The sequence below is a fragment of the Mastomys coucha genome, unplaced genomic scaffold (genome assembly GCF_008632895.1).
Source record: "Mastomys coucha isolate ucsf_1 unplaced genomic scaffold, UCSF_Mcou_1 pScaffold4, whole genome shotgun sequence".
Taxonomy (NCBI): domain Eukaryota; kingdom Metazoa; phylum Chordata; class Mammalia; order Rodentia; family Muridae; genus Mastomys; species Mastomys coucha.
The window spans coordinates 1,619,909-1,639,097 of record NW_022196910.1 but is presented as its reverse complement, the minus strand read 5'-3'; the positions used below and the strand labels follow the sequence as shown (position 1 = coordinate 1,639,097).

Below are 19,189 nucleotides of genomic sequence, written 5' to 3'. Positions count from 1 at the left end.
CTCAGTTCCTGAAGCTTGTGCACGAGCTTTCAAATCCACCCACGGAGCCCTCTCTCCAACCCTTTTTCTGTTTAGCTTTTGACTTTTGATTGAGGTGAGGTCTCATGTAACAGACTGGATGGACTTGCCCTTTATGCAGTGCTGGCAATGAAATGCAAAGCCTTGAAATTACTCCAGCCACTGAGTCACATCCCAGACCCCCTCTTTTTGTTTGTTTGTCTGGACAGGGTCTGGCACTGTAGCCTAGACTGATCTTGGACTTGTGGCTGGCTGTTTTCCTAAATGCTAAGATTACAGGCCTGAACTACCATGGCTGGCTGCTTTTTAAATTTTTAATCAATTAATTTGTTTGGTGTTTATTTATTTTAAAGGAATCTCCTGCGCTACAGGCTCATTTTCAAATCCTTAAAATCCAACTGCCTCAGCTTCCTAGATCCAAGGTTACAGGCATGAAGCAACACATGCCATTTTGGAAGGGTATTCTACCATCATTTAAAACTTCTCACAGAGAGAAATCACCTAGATGAGCACTGGTACATGATGAACATACGATGGGGGGTGGGGGAGCTGAACACTTTGGGATATTACACAGCCTCAAAAGCAGTTCTGCTGGTACACACCTACAATCTCAGTACAGTGGAGGTCGGGGTGAGAGAACTGACTCAAGATCATTCTCACTTACACAGAGAACTCAGGGCCAACCTGGGTTACCTGGAAACTGGTATTTTGAAGTAATTAAAAGCTGTTTGTTTTTTGAGACACAGTTTCTCTGTCCTGGAACTCACTCTGTAGACCAGGCTGGCCTTGAACCCAGAGATTTGCCTGCCTCTGCCTCCTGAGTGCCAGGACTGAAGGCATGTCACACCACCACCCAGCAATAAAGATATTTTTCAACATTCCCCACACTCCCTACAGTGTCCCACCTCCTGGGATGTTCTTGGAATCATAGGAGCCACTAGGGCAGGAAGTAAGACGTGGCTGCTAGGAGCTGGGGGTGGCGATGAGCTCCTACATCAGATGGAGACAAAGCTGTGGTGTAGGGAAGTGGCCAAGTTATGGAGATGGATGGTGGGAGCTGAAGCATAGCCTTCGAATGAGCTTCATGGGGCCAGGCTATGCATGGAAATGAGGTTTAGGTGTACTTCCATATACATATAGTTGTAAGTTTATGCAACTATTATAAACAAATAACTCAATGGGGCATGGACAGGGCAAGGAGAGCCAGCTGTAATTTGGGGTCCAAGCAGGAGCTGTAGGTGACCCCAAGTCAGGGTCCTTGGGCAAAGACAGCCTGAAACAGTACAGAGATTGCTCCTCATCCACAGCAGAAGAGCAAAGGGAACCTTGGGATGTCCCAGGCTGGTAAAGCTCTGTTGTATTTCTCCATCTGCCATTACTTCTCAGTACAGTCGCAGATGACTTGGCCTCTGCAAGTATACTTATCCTGATAATATATGTCTCATCTCTAACCTCTGCCAGACTAGAGGTCACAAGCTGGTGTCCCATAGGACAAGACAACCTGCAGTACAGCCAGCACCCGTCTGTTCACTGAACAGTGACTGCAAAAGATGCAGTTCTTTGCGCGTTCGGGGAGGTTGTCCAACCCGTCAATGCTGGATGATGTCGGCATGACAATGTTTTCCTTTTGTTTGTTCTTGAACTCAGCCATCTTGCCTGGCCTCCTAAGTAGCTGAGATGACAGACCCCCCAGGCCATTATGTTTGGGTTTTTTGTTTGTTTGTTCTTTGACTGTAGGCTAGTGTGAGCATTCTAAGTAGTGAAAATGACTTTGAACTTCTGATCCTCCTGGCTCCACCTCCCCAGCGCTGCTAGGAACTGTGTGTCTACCATGCCCACCTTAGCCACATTTATGATTGATCGATCGATCGTGGAAAGAAGCATAGGCAGAGGGGACAATACAGCACTTCCAGAACAAGTTTGGTTTGGTTTTTGTTTGTTCCTTTTGTGTTTTGTTTTGTTTTGTTTTAGGGAGGAGGTTGGAATCCAGGGCTTTGTGCAGGCCAGGCTGGCAACTGACCACTCAGCCATGCCCCCAGCCCCTCACTGGGGATCCTAGGTGGGGGATTCAACCTGACCACGCCCCCAATCCCTCACTGGGAGATTGTAGGCAGGGGCTCCATCCCTGATCACGCCCCCAGCCGCTTACTAGGGGATTCCAGGCAGAGGCTTCACCTCATACCCTCAATGGGGGCCTGTAAGGGGATTGTTCTGCCACACTCTCAGCTCCTCACTAGGAAATCCTCAGAAGGATCTCTCAGAGACCACAAAGCCTGGCCAATAGATGTTTAGATGCTTTCTTTTTTTCTTTTTGAGACAGGGTTTCTCTGTGTAGCCCTGGCTGTCCTGGAACTCACTCTGTAGACCAGGCTGGCCTTGAAGAACTCAGAGATCCGCCTGCCTCTGCCTCCCAAGTGCTGGGATTAAAGGCGTGCGCCACCACTGCCCGGCTAGATGCTTTCTTTACCAAGAAAGATAAAAAACACACTCCCACCCAGGAACTTAAATATGTGTGTTCATAGCAGCATTAATCACAGAAGCCAATTTTAAATTCAATTCACAATCCGTGCATGGATGAATGGATGATGAACACGGGAGTCTTGCTCAGTCCTAAACTGAAGAACGGCTGTGACACATGACAGTATAGACTGGTTGTCAACACCCCCTACTGCTGTGTCCCTTTAATACATGTAGTTCCTCATGTGGTGACCCTAGCCATCAAATTATTTCATTGCTACTTCATAACAGTATTTACTGTTATGAATTTTTGTTTTGTTTTGTTTTGTTTTTCGAGACAGGGTTTCTCTGTTTAGCTCTGGCTGTCCTGGAACTCACTCTGTAGACCAGGCTGGCCTTGAACTCAGAAATCCACCTGCCCCTGCCTTCTAAATGCTGGGATTAAAAGCATGTGCCACCACTGCCCGGCTACCGTTATGAATCTTAATATAGATCTGTTTTACCATGGTCTTAGGCTACCCCTGTGAAAGGGTTGTTGGGCTTCCAAAGGAGTAGAGACTACTGGTTTAGAGGGATCTTGAAAACTTGATGTTCGGTGAGAGAACCAGACACAAAAGACCAAAAAAAGTAGGGGACGCTACAGAAAACGTCCAGAACTTGGGGTGCAGACTTAAGAAGGGTGGCTGGGAAGGGGTGATGATAGCTCATGGAGTAAGGGCTTATTTTGGCATAAAAGAATGTTCTGGAATTAGTCAGTGGCGATAATGCAGAAAAAAGCAGAGGATGTAGTTGGGGGCATCTAGTGGTGGATGCTGGCCCAGAATCCCCCAGCAAGGGGCTTGGGGCATGGTCAGAGGGTGCAGCTCGTTCTAGAATCAATCTGTGAGGAGCTGGATGCATGGCCAATGGTTGATACCCTCTCTAGTATACGCAAAGTTCTGGATTTCATCCCTAGCACCATCGAAAGCTTTTAAAAATTACTAGAGGCACAGAGTTCTGCAGAGCTAACCGCATTTGCGGTGCTGCTGTTGGAACTGAGGGCCGCATATATGCTAAACAAGCTTTCACCATTCAACTGCGCAGCACGAAACTACAGAGAGACTCTGAATGGTACAAGGACTACATTGTGACAAGGCATGGGGACACCATGGCAGGGCACAGAGATGGAGCAAACAGAGGCATCCAAAGGCGGCCCTGGGGATTCTTTTTGTGTCTTTTGGATGTATCTTGCTTCATCCCAGCTCCTGCTGGTCTCCTGTCCTTCCTGTAAACAGGGGGAAAGGTCTGAGGCCCGTGGGAGTTAACTCCATAAGCTACCTGAGCTTTTCCGTGGTGTCCTCTTCTTGAGGGGGTTGCAGATGGAGATTCAAGTGGCCACACATGGATGATGTTTTTTGGTCCCGTGAGGAAGCTAAAATGTGATGGGAAGTATCGAGGACCCCAAAGTCGGTCAGAGAACCGTGAAGGAGATGGAGAAGCCACAGGGCTCATGGATACCTAAGCAGGATGGTATGAATAGCACAAAGGCTGTGGGTTCACCCCACCCAAGCGCTCCAGGAGGAGGAGCCCATGTAGAGCCCCTGCAGGTTGGAAGGCTACGCCAGGGGAGGGGCCGCCCTGAGCTAACATACTCGCAATACTAGAGTTGGCCACTAGGTGGGGCACGGCACCTCCTCTGGCACAGCAGGTGCAATGGGGCGGCTCAGCTCCACCCTACCCCGGTTCCAGGTCCCAGAGCTCCGTAGACCTCTGGGATCTGATGTCTTTTTCTCAAACAGGGATTTAAAGTCTCATTGGTTCCTAAAAGCTCTCAGCCTCTTAAATCCCCGCTCACACCCCTTATTCTGTACCAACCTAATTCCAAAAGGGTATGCAGTAGGCATTCAACTTGTGCAGGATGAGAGGACATAACAAGGATGGCTTGCGTGATGGGGGAGGTCCTAAGGCACCTTTTGACTAGAGCTCCACTATGTGCAGCTCTAGGGGTCTGTCCCCACCCCCACCTCCCCTGCTGGCTCCAGAAGGGGGCGGGAAGCGGACGCCCCCAGGCGCCCTGTCACCAAGCTCTGGTTGCTGGGTAACGGGGCGGGCGGGTGTGCAGCTGTGCCAGGCGTGGGTGACTGAATTGTGCATGCTACTGTAGGCAGCCCCCCACCCCCTAAAGGCCTCAACGGGTCCTAGCACAGCTGGAGTATATCGGCGGAGTGCCTCAGTTTCCCCAGGATGCAGCTGGGGACCTTGAGGGCCATGGGAACCAACCAGACGGACTCGAGGGCAGGTTTTAAAAAAGGGCTTCTTTAATTTAAATACATGGGTGAGAGGCCAAGCGGAATGGAGGAGAGGTGCCCCCTACAGAAAGAACAAATAAATCCCTTAGGACCCTTGTCCTGCCTGCCCTGCAGACATCACCCTACAATGGTTAGACCCAAGTCCCAGTTATCAATCAGAACCAGAAGTTAGGGGGGAAGGGGAGGACATCACGAAAAGCTCAGGTTGCTTATGGAGTTAACTCCCACGGACCTCTGACCTTCCCCCCTGTTTACAGGAAGGACAGGAGACCAGCAGGAGCTGGGATGAAGCAAGATACATCCAAAAGACACAAAAAGAATCTGGCCCTAGCCCGCCCCCCCACCCCCCATCAGCAAACTAAGGCATCTCATTTCTGTGGCCAAAGAGAAGGGGCAAGTGGAAGTACCGGGAGGGGAGCTGGCCCAGGGCCTTTAGCCCAGCTCCAGAAGGGTGACCTCCCTCCATGTAGGCTCAAGAAAAGGTGGCATTACCAGAGCCTCCCTCATCGAATGATGGAAGGTCCTGGAACCTCCAACAGTCAACACAGGGCACCTCGACCTTCTCCGTGTCCCCGACTCCGTGGTGTGTGTGGGGCTGTCCCTAATTGCCTTTCTAGAAAGGAAATCCAGCCTGCAGTAGGAAAGGACCCTACTGGAGACTCTCCGGAGACCTCCCCCAACTCACACCCCTGAGGATGGTGGCCACACAAGGGGACCCCACTGGAACATGGAACTCGAGCCTGAAAAAATAAGTCTATCCTGTGCAAAAAAACCCCGAGCTACCCCAGAAGGTCCAGGAGGTGAACACCCCATTCCCAATGCTGGAGTCCAAGGCCACCCTCTGCAGACACCCGAGAGTGTGGAGCACATGACGGGCAGGCCAGAGCCCTGTATCTGTAGCCTGATGGCTGCAGGGGTCCTATAGATTGTCTGAGACGCAATGCCACAAAGGCCAAACTCAGGGACCCTAAACCAGTGGGAGTAGGGAGGCTAAGCCCCAGGCACCAGACACCCACTGTCTCTCTCACACATATGCACACCTAGATAGGGGGAGCCAGGCCCCCCATGCCAGCAGTCAGAGAGAACAATAAATAATTTCTTTCCCATCAACCCAGCACCACACCCAAAGTGAGCGGCAATGCTCTGAGGGGTCCTCCACATGCCCCACCTGCACCCCACAGCCCTAAGTTCTCTGAAAACTGTGGTGCCTCCTGTACCCCTGGGGCTAGGAGTGGGGGGGGGCCCTTATTGAGGGCAGAACCTATGGACACCTGAGATTTGAGTACCCATGGAAGGGGGTCAGCCAGGCTGCACCCCCCCCATTTCCCTGAACTTCCGCCAATGGCTTTCAGTGGAGTGGGGACAGGTTGGGGCCCATGGGAAGCCCCAGTCACCTATGGCTCTGTATACCTGTGCCCCAACCTGGAGGGGTGACTAGGGGGCTGAAGACAAGGAGTGGGGACGGGCTTCATGCCCAGCACCACCCAGGAGGGAAAGCAGAGGGTGGCAGAAGGGACAGGAAGGATCTGCCAACTGCCCATTTTGAGGTCCCTGCAGAGGAGACAGGACAGTTAACCATGGCTATTTACAGACAGAACCTGAGGCCACCTCCCAGGCCCCCCAGGTGACCCAAGTCCATTCTCAGTCCCCTTGTTGCCTTCTTGAGGTGGGCGGGAACTCCAGGACACAGGCTCTCCAGAGGACAGATGTGTCCCTTGATGGAAATCCCTGCTGAGGCCTGGCAAGCAAGCCACTCAGGGTGGACAGACCAGGGCTCTACAAGCCAGCAGGAGCTGGGCTGGGGACAGGGCTAGGTGTGGGGCTGCCAGCCAGGCTGCAGGGCAGCGAGTCGCTGGGCGAGACGCTGCGGGCACCAGGTCGTCGCAGTAGTTCCGGGCGGAAGCCAGGATGTCGCCGGGCGTGCTTGGTCAGGTGGTCGCTGCGGGTGAAACGCTTGGTACACAGGGGGCAGGGGAACCGCTTCTCGCCTGTGTGCGTCCGGTGGTGGCGGGCCAGCTCATCAGATCGGGCGAACTTCTTGTCACAGCCAGGCCAGTCACAGGCAAAGGGCCGCTCACCTGGACAAGAAAAAGACCATGGTCAGTGAGCAAGGGCAGGGGGGCGGATTTCCTACAAACCCCAAGGCTGCAGAAGTTCAGCCACAGAAGTGGCCCTAATCAACACTCCATGTCACCTTGCTTCCATCTCCTTCACTAGAATGACAGGCATGGGCCACGGAACCTGGCTTGTATTCAGAACCCAGGGCCTGCTTGGGGAGTATTCTGCCCACCAAGCAACATTCCCAGCCAGTCCTAAAGGTCTGTGAAGGTGGGGTCTTGCTAGCTACCCCAGCTAGCCTAGAACTGGGCAATCTTGCTTCAGCCTCCCAAGCACTGGGCCACCATGTCCCTGGCTAGCCTGTATCTTTTTTGACACCACCCTGTCGACTTCTGCCCAACCTAACAGGTCCTCAGATGTCCCAGTCCCCAATAGGGTCCAAAATGCATTGAAAGGAGGCGTTTCTCCAGGTCCTTCCCCAACACCCTGGGCCAACGGCAATTTTGAATCATCAAGACCAAGCTAGTTTCAGCCCGTGGGTCTGCAAGCTGGGGGTCTGCAAGCTTTGCAATCTCATACTCTACAGAGGTAAGGAAGGTCAGGCAGCAACCCCAAACTTAGCTTAAATTCAACTCCTGAGGGGGAGGGCGGAGCGCCTAGGGGCGTGGCCTCAGGGGTAGAGCCAGTCACGCAGCAATTGATACTTGGGCAGGGGCGGGCCTACACTAGGCAACTTCCTCCACAAAACCACTCCCACCGTCCTATTGGCCTCACTCAGGTCCCGCCAGCCCAACCAAGCTCTCTGATCCCAGGCCTCATCTCGTGGTTAACATCTTCCCAGATGGGCCTCCAAGGAGCAAGAAGTGGCCAACAGGACCCCAGTGCCTCGGACCTGATGTGGATGGCTCTAGGCTCCAGGTCTGGAGAGGAAGGCCTATATGCACGATGTATCCAAAAACCTGGTAGGATGGTGTGTGCACACAGTGTGGACCGGAAAGCCCTCGTACAATTCTGCTTGTGACAGAGTCCGAGGAGGTTGTAGGCAGAACCAGGCCACTAGTGACCCGAAGGCCTAAGCTCTGGAAGCCATGATAGGACCAGTATGAGGTCACCTTGTTTGGTCTCCAGACTAATCCACTGGAGAACAGGTACTCTCAAAGACTCATGTCCCTCAGAAAATGGCCAAGGGGTCCTCCAGACAGGACTCATGGAAGTGAGGAGAGGAAGTTTAGAGGCAACCAGGAAGGGGAACTGATACTATACTACACTGAAGGCTGGGATGACTTGGTGACTTGAGCTCTACACAGCTCAGGGGATCCCAGGAGAGAAGAACTGAGGGAAGGGGAGGGAAAGTGGACGCTAGGCAGGGCATCAGCCATCACCGCCCAGGAAGCAGGCAGATGAAAATTATCTCCATCCTGGCCCCCAGCAAGCCACACCCAAGGGCCCCTCGCCATGGAGGCGCAAAATGCAGGAAACTGCCTCTGGGATACCCATGTGCCAATTTTGTATGGCATCCAGGCAACCCACGGGCCCACAGGTTACAATCCTAGACAGCTAAGAGAGGGAAAAGGGACCAGAAGGCTGCCCTTGTCATTTCTGAAGTGTCCCCCTAAATGATCCAAAGTACCAGGTCCAGTAAGAATACTTGTCAGCGCTCCAAAGAGCCCCAGAAAGTACTCCTCCCCACCACAGAGCTCAAAGGGCTCAATCTGGGGGGAGGGGTGCTTGGTCATAAGGCTAGGGTCCTAGCTTTGGAACAAGCCACCGGGTGACAGGACTGTGTCCATATGAGGAGGACAGGCAACCCTGTCGCCATTTTGCGGACAGAGGATGGGGGACGGGGGGAGGGGAGTAAGAGGAAAGGGGACACCCCTCTAGCATTCAATCAGCTTACTTCCCCTTTCGGAGCCTCCCTGCGGAGCTGGTCCCCGCCTCTAGCCCCCTAGTTCCACTTTGTCAGGAGCAGGTTGCAGTGGAGGTGACTGGCCCGCTGGGAACGCAGCTGCTGCACGTAGCGTGGCGGTGGCGACTGGCGGTGGCGACTGGCGGTGACTTAGGCAGCCCAACGGGCCTTGCTCACGTGGTCCTAGCTCCCGCCACAGGGGAAACAGAGGCCCCGGGCCAGGGTCGCCTTGCTGTGCTGGGAGCCTGCCAGTCCCCGCCCCACACTTGGGGGTTGGGAAGCGCACGTGTGCACACCGGTGGTGGCACGCCACGTTCACCAAACCCCACCCCCACAACACTGGGTGCACAGATACCAAAAGCCTGGCCTGGATGTGCTACAATATCACAATCTACCCAGACTAGAGGGGAGGGGTGCGGGGTGCTGCTGGTGAGGGAGTGTTTGAAAAACCAAGCTGCAGGAGTCCCCAGTCTTACCACAGCTCCAGGCGACCTGACGGCAAGGAGGAGGATTAGGTGGGTGGGGACTATGCTAGAAGGGCCCTGTGGGCGTGGCTGTGGACTTGACCCTCTGACTCAGGAAAGGCCAGGGCGAGCTGGGGACGACTCTGCTAGGGAGAGCCTCAGGTACTTTGCAGCTTCTAACACATGCAGGTTGTGACATCCTGTAAACTTGCTCCAGGAGAGGAGTGGCCATCAGAGGGGGACCTGAAGGTGCAGTTTCCATCAGGCCACGCCTGACTCTACCTGGGTCTAAACTCCTCAGGGGGAGGCCTGTTGTGGTGCTTAAGCCCAGCAGCTGTATAGGGCTTGCCAGACCTCCACCTTGGCTGGCAGTCATTGATAAAGTCCAAACCTTGGCTCTGTGGCAGCCCATTACTGCTTCCCTGATGGGCATCACCTCTGGCTCTGTTAGTGGTCACTCAGTATGACATATTCCCCTCCCCGACGCCTAACTGTGAGCTGAGACCAGGTGCTGAGCTCCCAACTTGGTTCCTGAAACTTCATAGCATGAGTCTGACATGCAGCCGGTGCTTCACACTCGCCTGTGGGAAAGTCCGCAGGCCTGGATGAAGGGGCATGAACCAGGAAGGCAGTCTCGCTGCCCTCAGATTCTGAGATGCCAAGAGGGGGCCTCCTGCTACCAGGCCCACCTTAACCCTGACGGGAGGCAGATCCTCAGGACCCACATAATAGAGGAGAACCACCTTGCCAAACTGCCCCCCTAGCCTTTACATGTGCGCCACAGTACACACACGTCCATACACACAAGCACACAGTAAATCAAAATATTTTAAGCCAGGTGGTGATGCTGTACGCCTTTAAATCCCAGCACTTGGGAGGCAGAGGCAGGCAGATCTCTGAGTCTGAGACCTGCCTGGTCTAGAGAGTTCCAAAATAGCCAGGACTACAGAGAGAAACCCTAAGGTCAACCTAGTCTACATTTTAGGTCCCAAACTGTCTCAAATCAAAAGTTCATGAATTAGAGCAGGACCCAGTACTGCTCCTTCCCAGCGGGCCAGGCTGCCTGATCACTGTCAGGAGCTCTTGAGACAGGCAATAAGGACTCCCTGGGAGACACCAACCCACCCCTCCAAAGGGTGGCCAGTCCTCTGGTTGGTATCATCTGCCAACTGCCAGCCCATCTGGTTGCTTTTATCAGAAGCCTAGGTGGGGGTGTGGCTATCACCTCCAGCAATGTTGGGGGCCCCCACCAGCTGGAGAGCATACAGCTAGCCCCAGTTGTTGTGAACTATAGGGAAGAGCTGAGTTGATAGGGTGGTAGCAGTCCCCAAAGGCCACCTCAACCCCATAGGGCTTGACCCACTCCTCTTTTCTAGAGGGCTCCAAATCCCATTGAGGAATCTTGCCCCTCTGCCTGTGGATGACCAGTCTCCTTCCCATCCCAGCCTCAGTTTCCCCATCTGTCTCTCCTCCTGGAAGCATCTTCAAAAAAACAAGAACCATTATTTTGGACTGATCAGAACACTGGAGGTGGCCATAGCCTTCTCTGTACCCCACCCCCTTCAGGCATCACCTCATCCTCAACTCCTCTCCCACCCTAATCCCTCCGCCATAAAGAGATTTCCTGATAAAGCCAAGCTGGCCTCTGAGACACCCCCACCCTTGAGATTAAAGGAGACACTTCAGTAGCCTTCAAAATCCCGACCCTAGGGCCAGCTTCCTATTCTCTCTCCAGCCACACACTGTTCCTGGCCCCACCCAGCTACAGAAGCCTTAGCAAATCTGTCTTCCCCACCTTCCCACTTCATGGTTAGTGGGGGGCAGGATGCCCACAAAGACCCTGCACTGTCCTGGTGACCACAGATACTAGCATTTCTTCAAACCTCTAACTTTTGTTTGTACATCATTGTTTGTGCAGGAACATGCATGTCAGGTGCATGTGGAAGCCCTGCTGGTGACAGTGGGGACTCTCCTTCCACTGTGCTGGTCTCTGGGATGGATCTTTCTTGGCAGTCTTACCCAACTGAGCCATCATCACCCTGGCCCAGACACCAATGTTTCTCAGACTTAAGTAAACAGCTTTTTTGGATATGTGGAGATGAGCCTGAAGCCCTCCAGGAGATCCTGGGCACTGTGGAAGCCCATGGAATCGTGGATTGCAGAGGCTACCCTGCAGGGCCCAGAACAACTTACTGAGAAGAACCTGGTTCTAAAGGGGTGAGATCCCGCCTGGATGAATGTCCAGGCCTCTCCCAGGTTGGGGTTCTATCTCAGGGGACCAGATCAAGGACCGCCCCTCCATCCGAGGCCCAGGGAAAGAAGATGCCAGAGATGGAGGGGGCTTGGCAAGCAGAACAGGAGCCAGCCTCTCCTCCCACCCCCGCCCCAAGGCTAGCTCTCTCGGTATCCATAGTAACCACGTCAACATCTCCCACAGTCTCTAAAGTCCTTCCCCAACCCAAGCAGAGGCTGTGGCAACTGGAGTGCCAAGCTCTGCCTACTTCCTGTAGGCCTTGCTGTGAGTGTCCTGTAACCCCCACCCCCAAGTACAATGGGGTGGACATTATGGGGCTGCAAGGTGACCTCTACTCTGTGCTATCTATGCCTCCATCAGAGAACTAAACGGATCCAGGCCCTAGATAGGCATGAGTGGGTGAGTAGAGACAGGATTCTTTTTTCCTAGTCCACAGCCTTAGGGCATGGCTCTGGAGGGGGCCAGGTCTATCCCAGGCCTGCACTGGAGATGGGTCCCATGGACCCTGAGGTGCGTGTGACCACACAGGCTTCCTAAGTCAGCAGTATGCCACCTTCACTGGAGGGTGAAGTAGCCAAATCCTCTCCTCAGAGATGAGACTGGGGAAGCCAGCTGTGTCTCTTTAGCCCTCGGCAGAAGGCTGAAACAGGAGGATTTCCCTTGAGTTTCAAAGTTAGTTTGGGCTGCAGAGTGAGAACATGTCTCAAAAAATGAGGCCTGATGGCTCACACCTTTAGTCCCGGTACTGGACAGGCAAGAAAGAGGCAAGCCAGTCTGTGAGTTCAAGGCTCTCCTGGTCTACAGAGCAAATCCCAGGATTGCCTGGACTACAGTCATTTTTAAGCTAACTAAACTGGGCGGTGGTGGTGCACGCCTTTGATCCCAGCTCTTGGGAGGCAGAAGTAGGCAGATTTCTGAGTTCAAGGCCAGCCTGGTCTACAGAGTGAGTTCCAGGACAGCCAGGGCTATACAGAGAAACCCTGTCTTGAAAAACAAAACAAAAAAACAAAAAACAAAACAAAACAAAAAAAAAAACAACAAAAAAAAGCTAACTAAATGGCAAGATGTAAGTATATAAGTTAGGTGGTCCCCAGACACCCCCAAAATGACATAAAGGTGCCCAGATCCAATGTGACTCTCCTGATCCCACAAATGGCTTTAATAAGGAGAGTTTGGGGACACAGTATCCCGTGTGCCCTGGTGGCAAAGCATGATTCAGGATACAGTGTAGAGTGGAACCCCACACCCCACCTCCTGGACTGCCTGCAGTCAGTCATCTCTAGACCCCAGACTTAGCTCCCAGGCCCCGGGTTCTCTAGCATGCCAGGTCACCCCTCCCAGCTTAGGGGTGGCTTGCAGCCTTTGACAGTCGAGTAACAGAACTGTCTCCCAGTATAAGACTGCTGGGTTGGAAGGTGTGGGCGGGGCAGTCTGAATCAGAAAGGCAGGGTCCCTGCCTGGCTCAGCAGCTCCTATCACTGCAAGGCCAAAGTCACTTGGTGTGAGCCAGGACACCCTGGATTCCAGTCTGTGGCAGAGAGACAGCTTTCTCCATTCTCTCTCTCCCTCCCCGAAAATGGCCCTCCCACAAACACACACAGACAGCCTTGCTACCTGTGTGCCCCCCTCACACATTCTTTAGAGAGAAATGTGTATGAACAGCTGATATGGAGCTGCCCGTGCATGTGGGCACCAAGGTGGGGACAGCCTCTAGACCACAGGGGCTAAGGCCAGTAGCTCAAGACACAGTGAGAGGAGGCACCATCTATGCCCACTTTCTGGCTCAGTAGAATCCAAAGATGGCTCCTCCACCCCGCAACCTGCCCTGAACATGCCTGTGGCCACCCACACACCTATGGAGGCTGTCCTAATCTCTCTCTCAGATTGACCGCAATGGGAGCCCTCACATCAAGCCCTCTTTGGGTGCCTTGTTGCCCACAGCAACTATATGTGTAAGGCAGCCTCTATCTTTTATATAGACAGGAGATGGTGGACCAAAAGCAAGTAAATTAGGAGAATAACAGGCAGGTGGCCCTATTCCAGGGAGGCCTCAGAGCTGTTGATTACACACCACTGCTAAAAGGGGTAGATTCTCAAATCCCAGTGCATATTCCCAGCTAACAAGGGCAGACCCTTGGAGTGCCCAGGACGGGAATCGGCCAATACCTAGCAAAAGGTTTGCCCTATCCAATCCGTAGAGATTGGGCTTCCCAGAAACACTTGTGTGGCCAAATTTCGTTGCCCGTCTTGGACCTTGACCAGACCCATCACAGGTGTGTGGAGTGGGCCAAGACGTGGGAGGAGAGTTGTGGTGAGGATTTCAATCCCATTGGATTGAAGATTCAAGCCCCAACTCCAGGACCGGGTAGTGGCCTCGCTCCACCACGTTCAAATACACAGAATGGAAAGAAAAAGGTCCCGGGCAGCCACCCCCCAACCATCGCTACGCTACCATGTAACCCAGCGCTAGAGGCTTCGCTGCCCTTCGGAGGGAATCCGCACTGCTACCCCGGAGGCGGGAACCCTCTTCACAGATAAAGAAACTGAGGCTGGGGGAGGGCCGAGGAACTACGGAACCGGATGTTCTGACCACCGAGCGCGAGACCATGAGCGCAGAAAGACAGGACAGGAACACCAAACGAAAATGAAGGAGTAGGGAGATGAGGTCGCCTAGTGGACCCAACGCCCGAGTGAATCCCGAACAACCTGCAGTCGCGGGAGATTTGGCCACCAGGGCCGCCCTCCGCGCGCCGCCGGACCGCGTGGCCGCCACGCCTCCCCGCACCCGCCCCACCCACCACGTCCCCGCCCTCCGGGCCGGCGGGCGGCTGAAGCCTGGGCGCGCCCCCCTCCCCGCCCCCCACGCGCCACGCAGTTTCGGGGTTCCAAATGAGATGGGGGAATGGTGTCCCCGAGACCTCTCTAATGCACTCCCCGCATCCCGCCGGTGCAGAAAACGAGGGGCTTACCTGTGTGAGTCCGCAGGTGTGACTTGAGGTGCGAAGACTTGTAATAGGCTTTGGTGCAGCCATGGAAGGGACAGCGGTGGCTCTTGGCCGCGCCGGGGGCGCGGCCCGAAGACGGAGACGAAGCGGCCGAGGAGGAGGAGACCGGAGAGGTGCCCCCCGCGGTGCTGGCTGCGGTGGCGGCTACCGGCCCGCCTCTCAGATCGGCCAGGATGCTGGCGGCCAGCAGGTGGGGCGCAGCGGTGGCGCCTCCGGGCCCCGGAGCGGTGGCTGGCGGTGGCGGTGCCCCAGGGGTCCCCGGCGGCGTGGCCTCGCGGCGCGTGGCGCGCACATCCAGACCGGCAGTGGGGCCCGCGCCCTCGGGGCCGGGTCGTCCGCGATGCACCACGGCTCCGGAGGAGATGGCCATGAGCACGTCGGCGGCGAAGTAATCCACACACGCCACGGCCGCCGACATGCCGGGCAAGGACGCGGAGCCGCGAGATAGGCGGCGGGAGAGAAGCGGAGGCGGTGGGACCTACGCCCGTCCGGCCGGCAGCGACTGCTGGAGTGCGGGAGGCGGAGGAGGGAAGGGAGGAGGAGGCCCCGGCGCGCCGCCGCCGCCCGCGCTCAGTCCCGCCCCGCCCCGCCTGACGCTCCCTGACGCACCGGAGCCCGCGGGGGCGGCCGCAGCCCGCCCCGCCTGGAGGACGCCCCCTCGGGGCTCAGTGGCCACGCCCTCTCCCCACCGCGGTCACGCCCCCTCCTGCCGCGCCCTCGGTCCTCCGGAGAGTCGCGGGCCACCGCGGATGGGCGGAGCTCACTCCGCCAGCTGCCGGTCCTCCCCCACTTCAACACCCTCGAGTACCAGCAGAGCACCCAGGGTCCCCTATTTCCCTGGATTGTGCCTTCTCCACGCAAGAACAAGCCAAAGGGAGGGAAACCGTTCCCTCGGCCTGGCACGCACTAACCCCGCTGGTGCCCTTCCCGGATCGCCACCTCCCAACGCGTCGAGAGTTACGCCCACCCCCGCGACACGCCCACACACCCCACCCTAGCCTCGGATGCCCCGCCTCCTACCCAGTTCGCGCCACGCCTCCTCCGGGTGCGCGCTCCATCCCCTTCCCGGCGCGCCCACCACGCTGTGCCGGGTGCGCAGTCGCCGGGAACCCTCCCCCCCACCCCTCATGTTCAGTCTCTGGGACGCGCCCCTGTCCGCGGAGTGTGTCGGGGAGTGGGGGGTTGCGATCCGCACGTGGCCAGGGTGGGGGTGAGGAAGCGCGCTGCCCCGCCCCCGGGCCACGTGCGCGACCCTCCCCCTCCTTCCTCGCTCTGGAACAGGGCAATAACCCACCAACCCCGGCTCCCCATATCTGGGTACCCAATGCCATTCTTAGCTTGGGAACCAAATATCCCGGAGGTGGAACTTGAGAGCATAGGGCACCCACTACCCTGCCTGGCTGATCGAGTCTGTAGAGTTCGTCTTTGCGCAGCGGGATTCGGGAATCATTAGGCCTGTGGATAACCGGTATGGCAAAAGTGAGCAGAGCTGCACTGAAAAGGCCTGGCTCGGTCATCTATGCGAAGCTAGGGACACCGGAGTTCTGGGCGTTTCTTCCCTTGCTCGGCTGGGTTCTTGAGACTGGGGCAGGGGAACTGAGGCTAAGTAATGGAGCGATTGGAAACTTCCATAGATAATGGGCCAAGTTGTGAAATGATGGTCCCCTAAAAGCCCCAGGCCCCAGGCCCCAGGCGCCGGTTGCGCGGAAGTAGGAGACCAGGCTCCCGCCCCTTCCTAACTCCCGCCGGGTTGCGGAGGCCATGCAGTGGCCTGCGCAGCCTCCAGGGGGCAAAGCAGCCCAGCAGACAGCAGTCTGTCGGCCTCAGCTCCATCATGTTTATTCCCCAGCAGAGGCTAAACGGTGGCCGAGGTCTGGGCATCATCTCTACCTTCCCACCACACCTCAAACTGACTTGGTCAGGTTCCAGTTCTCTGCCGTCGAGTTGGCCATGTTTCCCTAGGCTCCACTATACTTTGTGTTGACACCGTGGCCCTCAACGGCAGAGGTTGGATACGCTGGGGGACCTGTGCGCCAATCTGGGTGGACAGAAATGGACAGGTTACACAAGTCCATGTTGTTCATGAGGACACACTCACCCTTCTTCCCATTGCTTGCCCTCCAAAAACCAGAACTAATGCGGTCCTGGCCCAGCTTCTGTGGCTTTCTGAAGGGATCTGTTGCCCTCCCTCCCACCACCTGAAGAGAGGAGCCATGTGCAGTTCTTTTTTGTCAGGATGAATTGGTTCATGATTCCCCGCCCACTAACAGCCCGATAGTGTAAGCAGGCTTGGGGGTACAACCACCAGGTGGTGCCACTTAGCGTGTCCCAACCATTCCTGGAGCTCATTTGTGTCCTAAGGGCTTAAGCCTGTGAGCTAATCCTACCATCGCACGGAGCAGCCCCCGTGCATATTAGCCTCATACCTCAAGCCCCAGACACGATGTGGAGCCTATTGCTGACCTGACCCAGGATGGACCTAAGGAACAGTAGCCCAGCCTTACAGATGGTACAGTCGAGTCTGGAACCCTGTTGAGGATTCTGGGAAAATATACAGCCTACCAGCCTACTCCCACAAGGAGGAACTGGCAAGTCATTTTCTCTGTGATAGTACCCCTGGGGCTCAAGCGCTTGTCCTTGCTAGTCCCACGGGTCAGTTCTGTTTGGTCTTTTGTTTTTATTTTCAGACAGGATCTAGGGGAACTAGGGGGACAGGTCTGAGCTACCATGACTACCCAATATTTGGCTACATGAATTTCAGTTTTTTGACACAGCTCTGGCTGTCCTAGAATTTATTTTAGACTTAAACTCACAAGAGATCCACTTGCCTCTGCCTTCCCGCGTGCTGGGATTAAAGATGTGACCACCACACCATTCCCCGAAAGGTGAACTATTAAGGACCCTGTTGAGAGCTCTGAGTTCCTATCTGAGGGATGGGGCTAAGGTGCAGGGGTCCTAAGAGAGCAGCTGGCAGGCACTCAGGTCTCAGAGAAGTCAGAGATCCCAGAGACCTGAGGATTCTCGGAGACTTACCTTGTGTCTGTTTTGACCTATCCCCTGGGGACAGTCACAGAGACTTGAGTCAGAGACTACAGACCCATGTCACTGTTGCTCCCAAGCCATGGTGGCTGAGGAAGACACACACCAAAACTCCAGAAGCCATCCAGGCACTAGGGATGTTTTTCTTGGGGACAATGACCCTAGGATTTAGCTTGAACCAGGGCAACATCCAACACAAGCAGAAGACTGGACCAGGCTACATGGGACCATGTTTTGTGTGGGTTTTTTTTGTTTTTTGGTTTTTTTGTTTTTTGTTTTTTGGTTTTTTGAGACAGGGTTTCTCTGTGTAGCCCTGGCTGTCCTGGAACTCACTCTGTAGACCAGGCTGGCCTCAAACTCAGAAATCCTCCTGCCTCAGCCTCCCAAGTGCTGGGATTGAAAGCGTGTGCCACCACTACCCAGCTATGTATTGTGTTTTTGTTTTTGATTATCTGGGCATGTAATCCACACCTTTATTCCTAGCACTCCGAAGTGGAGGCAAGAAGATCAGATCAAGATTATTCTTTCTGGCCAGTGGTGGCACACACCTTTAATGCCAACACTTGGGAGGCAGAGGCAGGTGGATTTCTGAGATTGAGGCCAGCCTGGTCTACAGAGTGAGTTCCAGGACAGCCAGGGCTACACAGAGAAACCCTGTCTCGAAAAAAACTCAGAAATCCGCCTGCCTCAGCCTCCCAAGTGCTGGGATTAAAGGCGTGCACCACCATGCTCACTTGTTTTACTTTTTAACTCGCTATAGTGGACATGCTGGCTCATGGCTGTCATTCCAGCAGTGGTGAGGTTTGAGGCCTGAGCTACATAGTAAGTGTCAGTCAGCCAGGCTCAGAGACAGAGGGAGACCTTGTCCCCCCCAAAAAAGAAAATAAGAAATTCAGGCTATAGATGAGTGGGTGGAGTCCTCCGCATTCCCTGTGCCCCAAGTTTTGTCCCCAGCAGCCCCAGGTGAGGCATCATTCAGCTAAGTTCCAAATCAGTGAATTATAGAGCAAGACCCTGTCTCACAGAGGACTGCTCTCCCTCCTGGGCTCCATCCCCAGCACTCAGGAAACCAGACTTTGTGGTCACCCCCAGCTGGGCTTGTAGAGAAGGTTGGGAGGACAGAACACATCTTTTCTTCTAAGTATTCAAACACAGCCTTGCCATCTTATCGTAAGTCGTCGTGGCCCAGCACCACCATCCCCCCACCCGGTGAACACACTGGTTTAGCGTTTTGATATAGGGTCCTCTGTACCTGAGTGTGTCCTCAGTATTGATAGCCCCCTCCCCCACTGTAGGATGACTGGCTCAGAATGAGGCTTGCCCCTCCTTGCTGGGTACATTCTAGGCCTGTGTATACCAAGGTCACAGTGGAGACTCAGCTAGTCCTGCAGTTTGGCATTTCAGGGTAATGTGTGGGAGCAGTGGGCATCCATCAGGATGAGAAAAGGGGGTGTTGGGGGTAAGGAAACCTGCAGCAGGTAGCAGAAGATCCAAGCTAGGCAGTGGGACTACAGACAGGGGCCTAGTAAGGGCACCCAAGCAACCTGTGCAAAGAGGAGGCTAGAGAGGAGCAGACTCCGAGTTAAGAATGTCACAATTTGGCGCACGCCTTTAATCCCAGCACTTGGGAGGCAGAGGCAAGTGGATTTCTGAGTTCTAAGCCGGGCTACACAGAGAAACCCTGTCTCAAAAAAAAAAAA

The 19,189-nt window shown here is 54.9% G+C and overlaps 1 protein-coding gene across 1 annotated transcript; it reads right to left on the bottom strand.

Moving 5' to 3' along the window:
• Positions 1–4,750: 4,750 nt before the first annotated feature.
• Positions 4,751–15,054, bottom strand: Klf16 (Kruppel like factor 16). Its single transcript, XM_031349914.1, has 2 exons — positions 14,415–15,054; positions 4,751–6,841 (listed from the first exon to the last, which is right to left on the bottom strand). Exons 1-2 carry the CDS (start codon positions 14,866–14,868, stop codon positions 6,540–6,542), a joined length of 756 nt encoding a protein of 251 aa, XP_031205774.1. The 5' UTR covers positions 14,869–15,054; the 3' UTR covers positions 4,751–6,539.
• Between the last annotated feature and the right edge of the window lie 4,135 nt (positions 15,055–19,189).

Coding starts and splice junctions, on each gene's coding strand:
- Klf16 (XM_031349914.1), bottom strand. CDS start 14,868: ATGTCGGCGGCCGTGGCGTGTGTGGATTACTTCGCCGCCGACGTGCTC. Junction 6,842..14,414: donor ACACCTGCGGACTCACACAG/GTAAGCCCCTCG, acceptor TTTCTTGTCCAG/GTGAGCGGCCCTTTGCCTGT.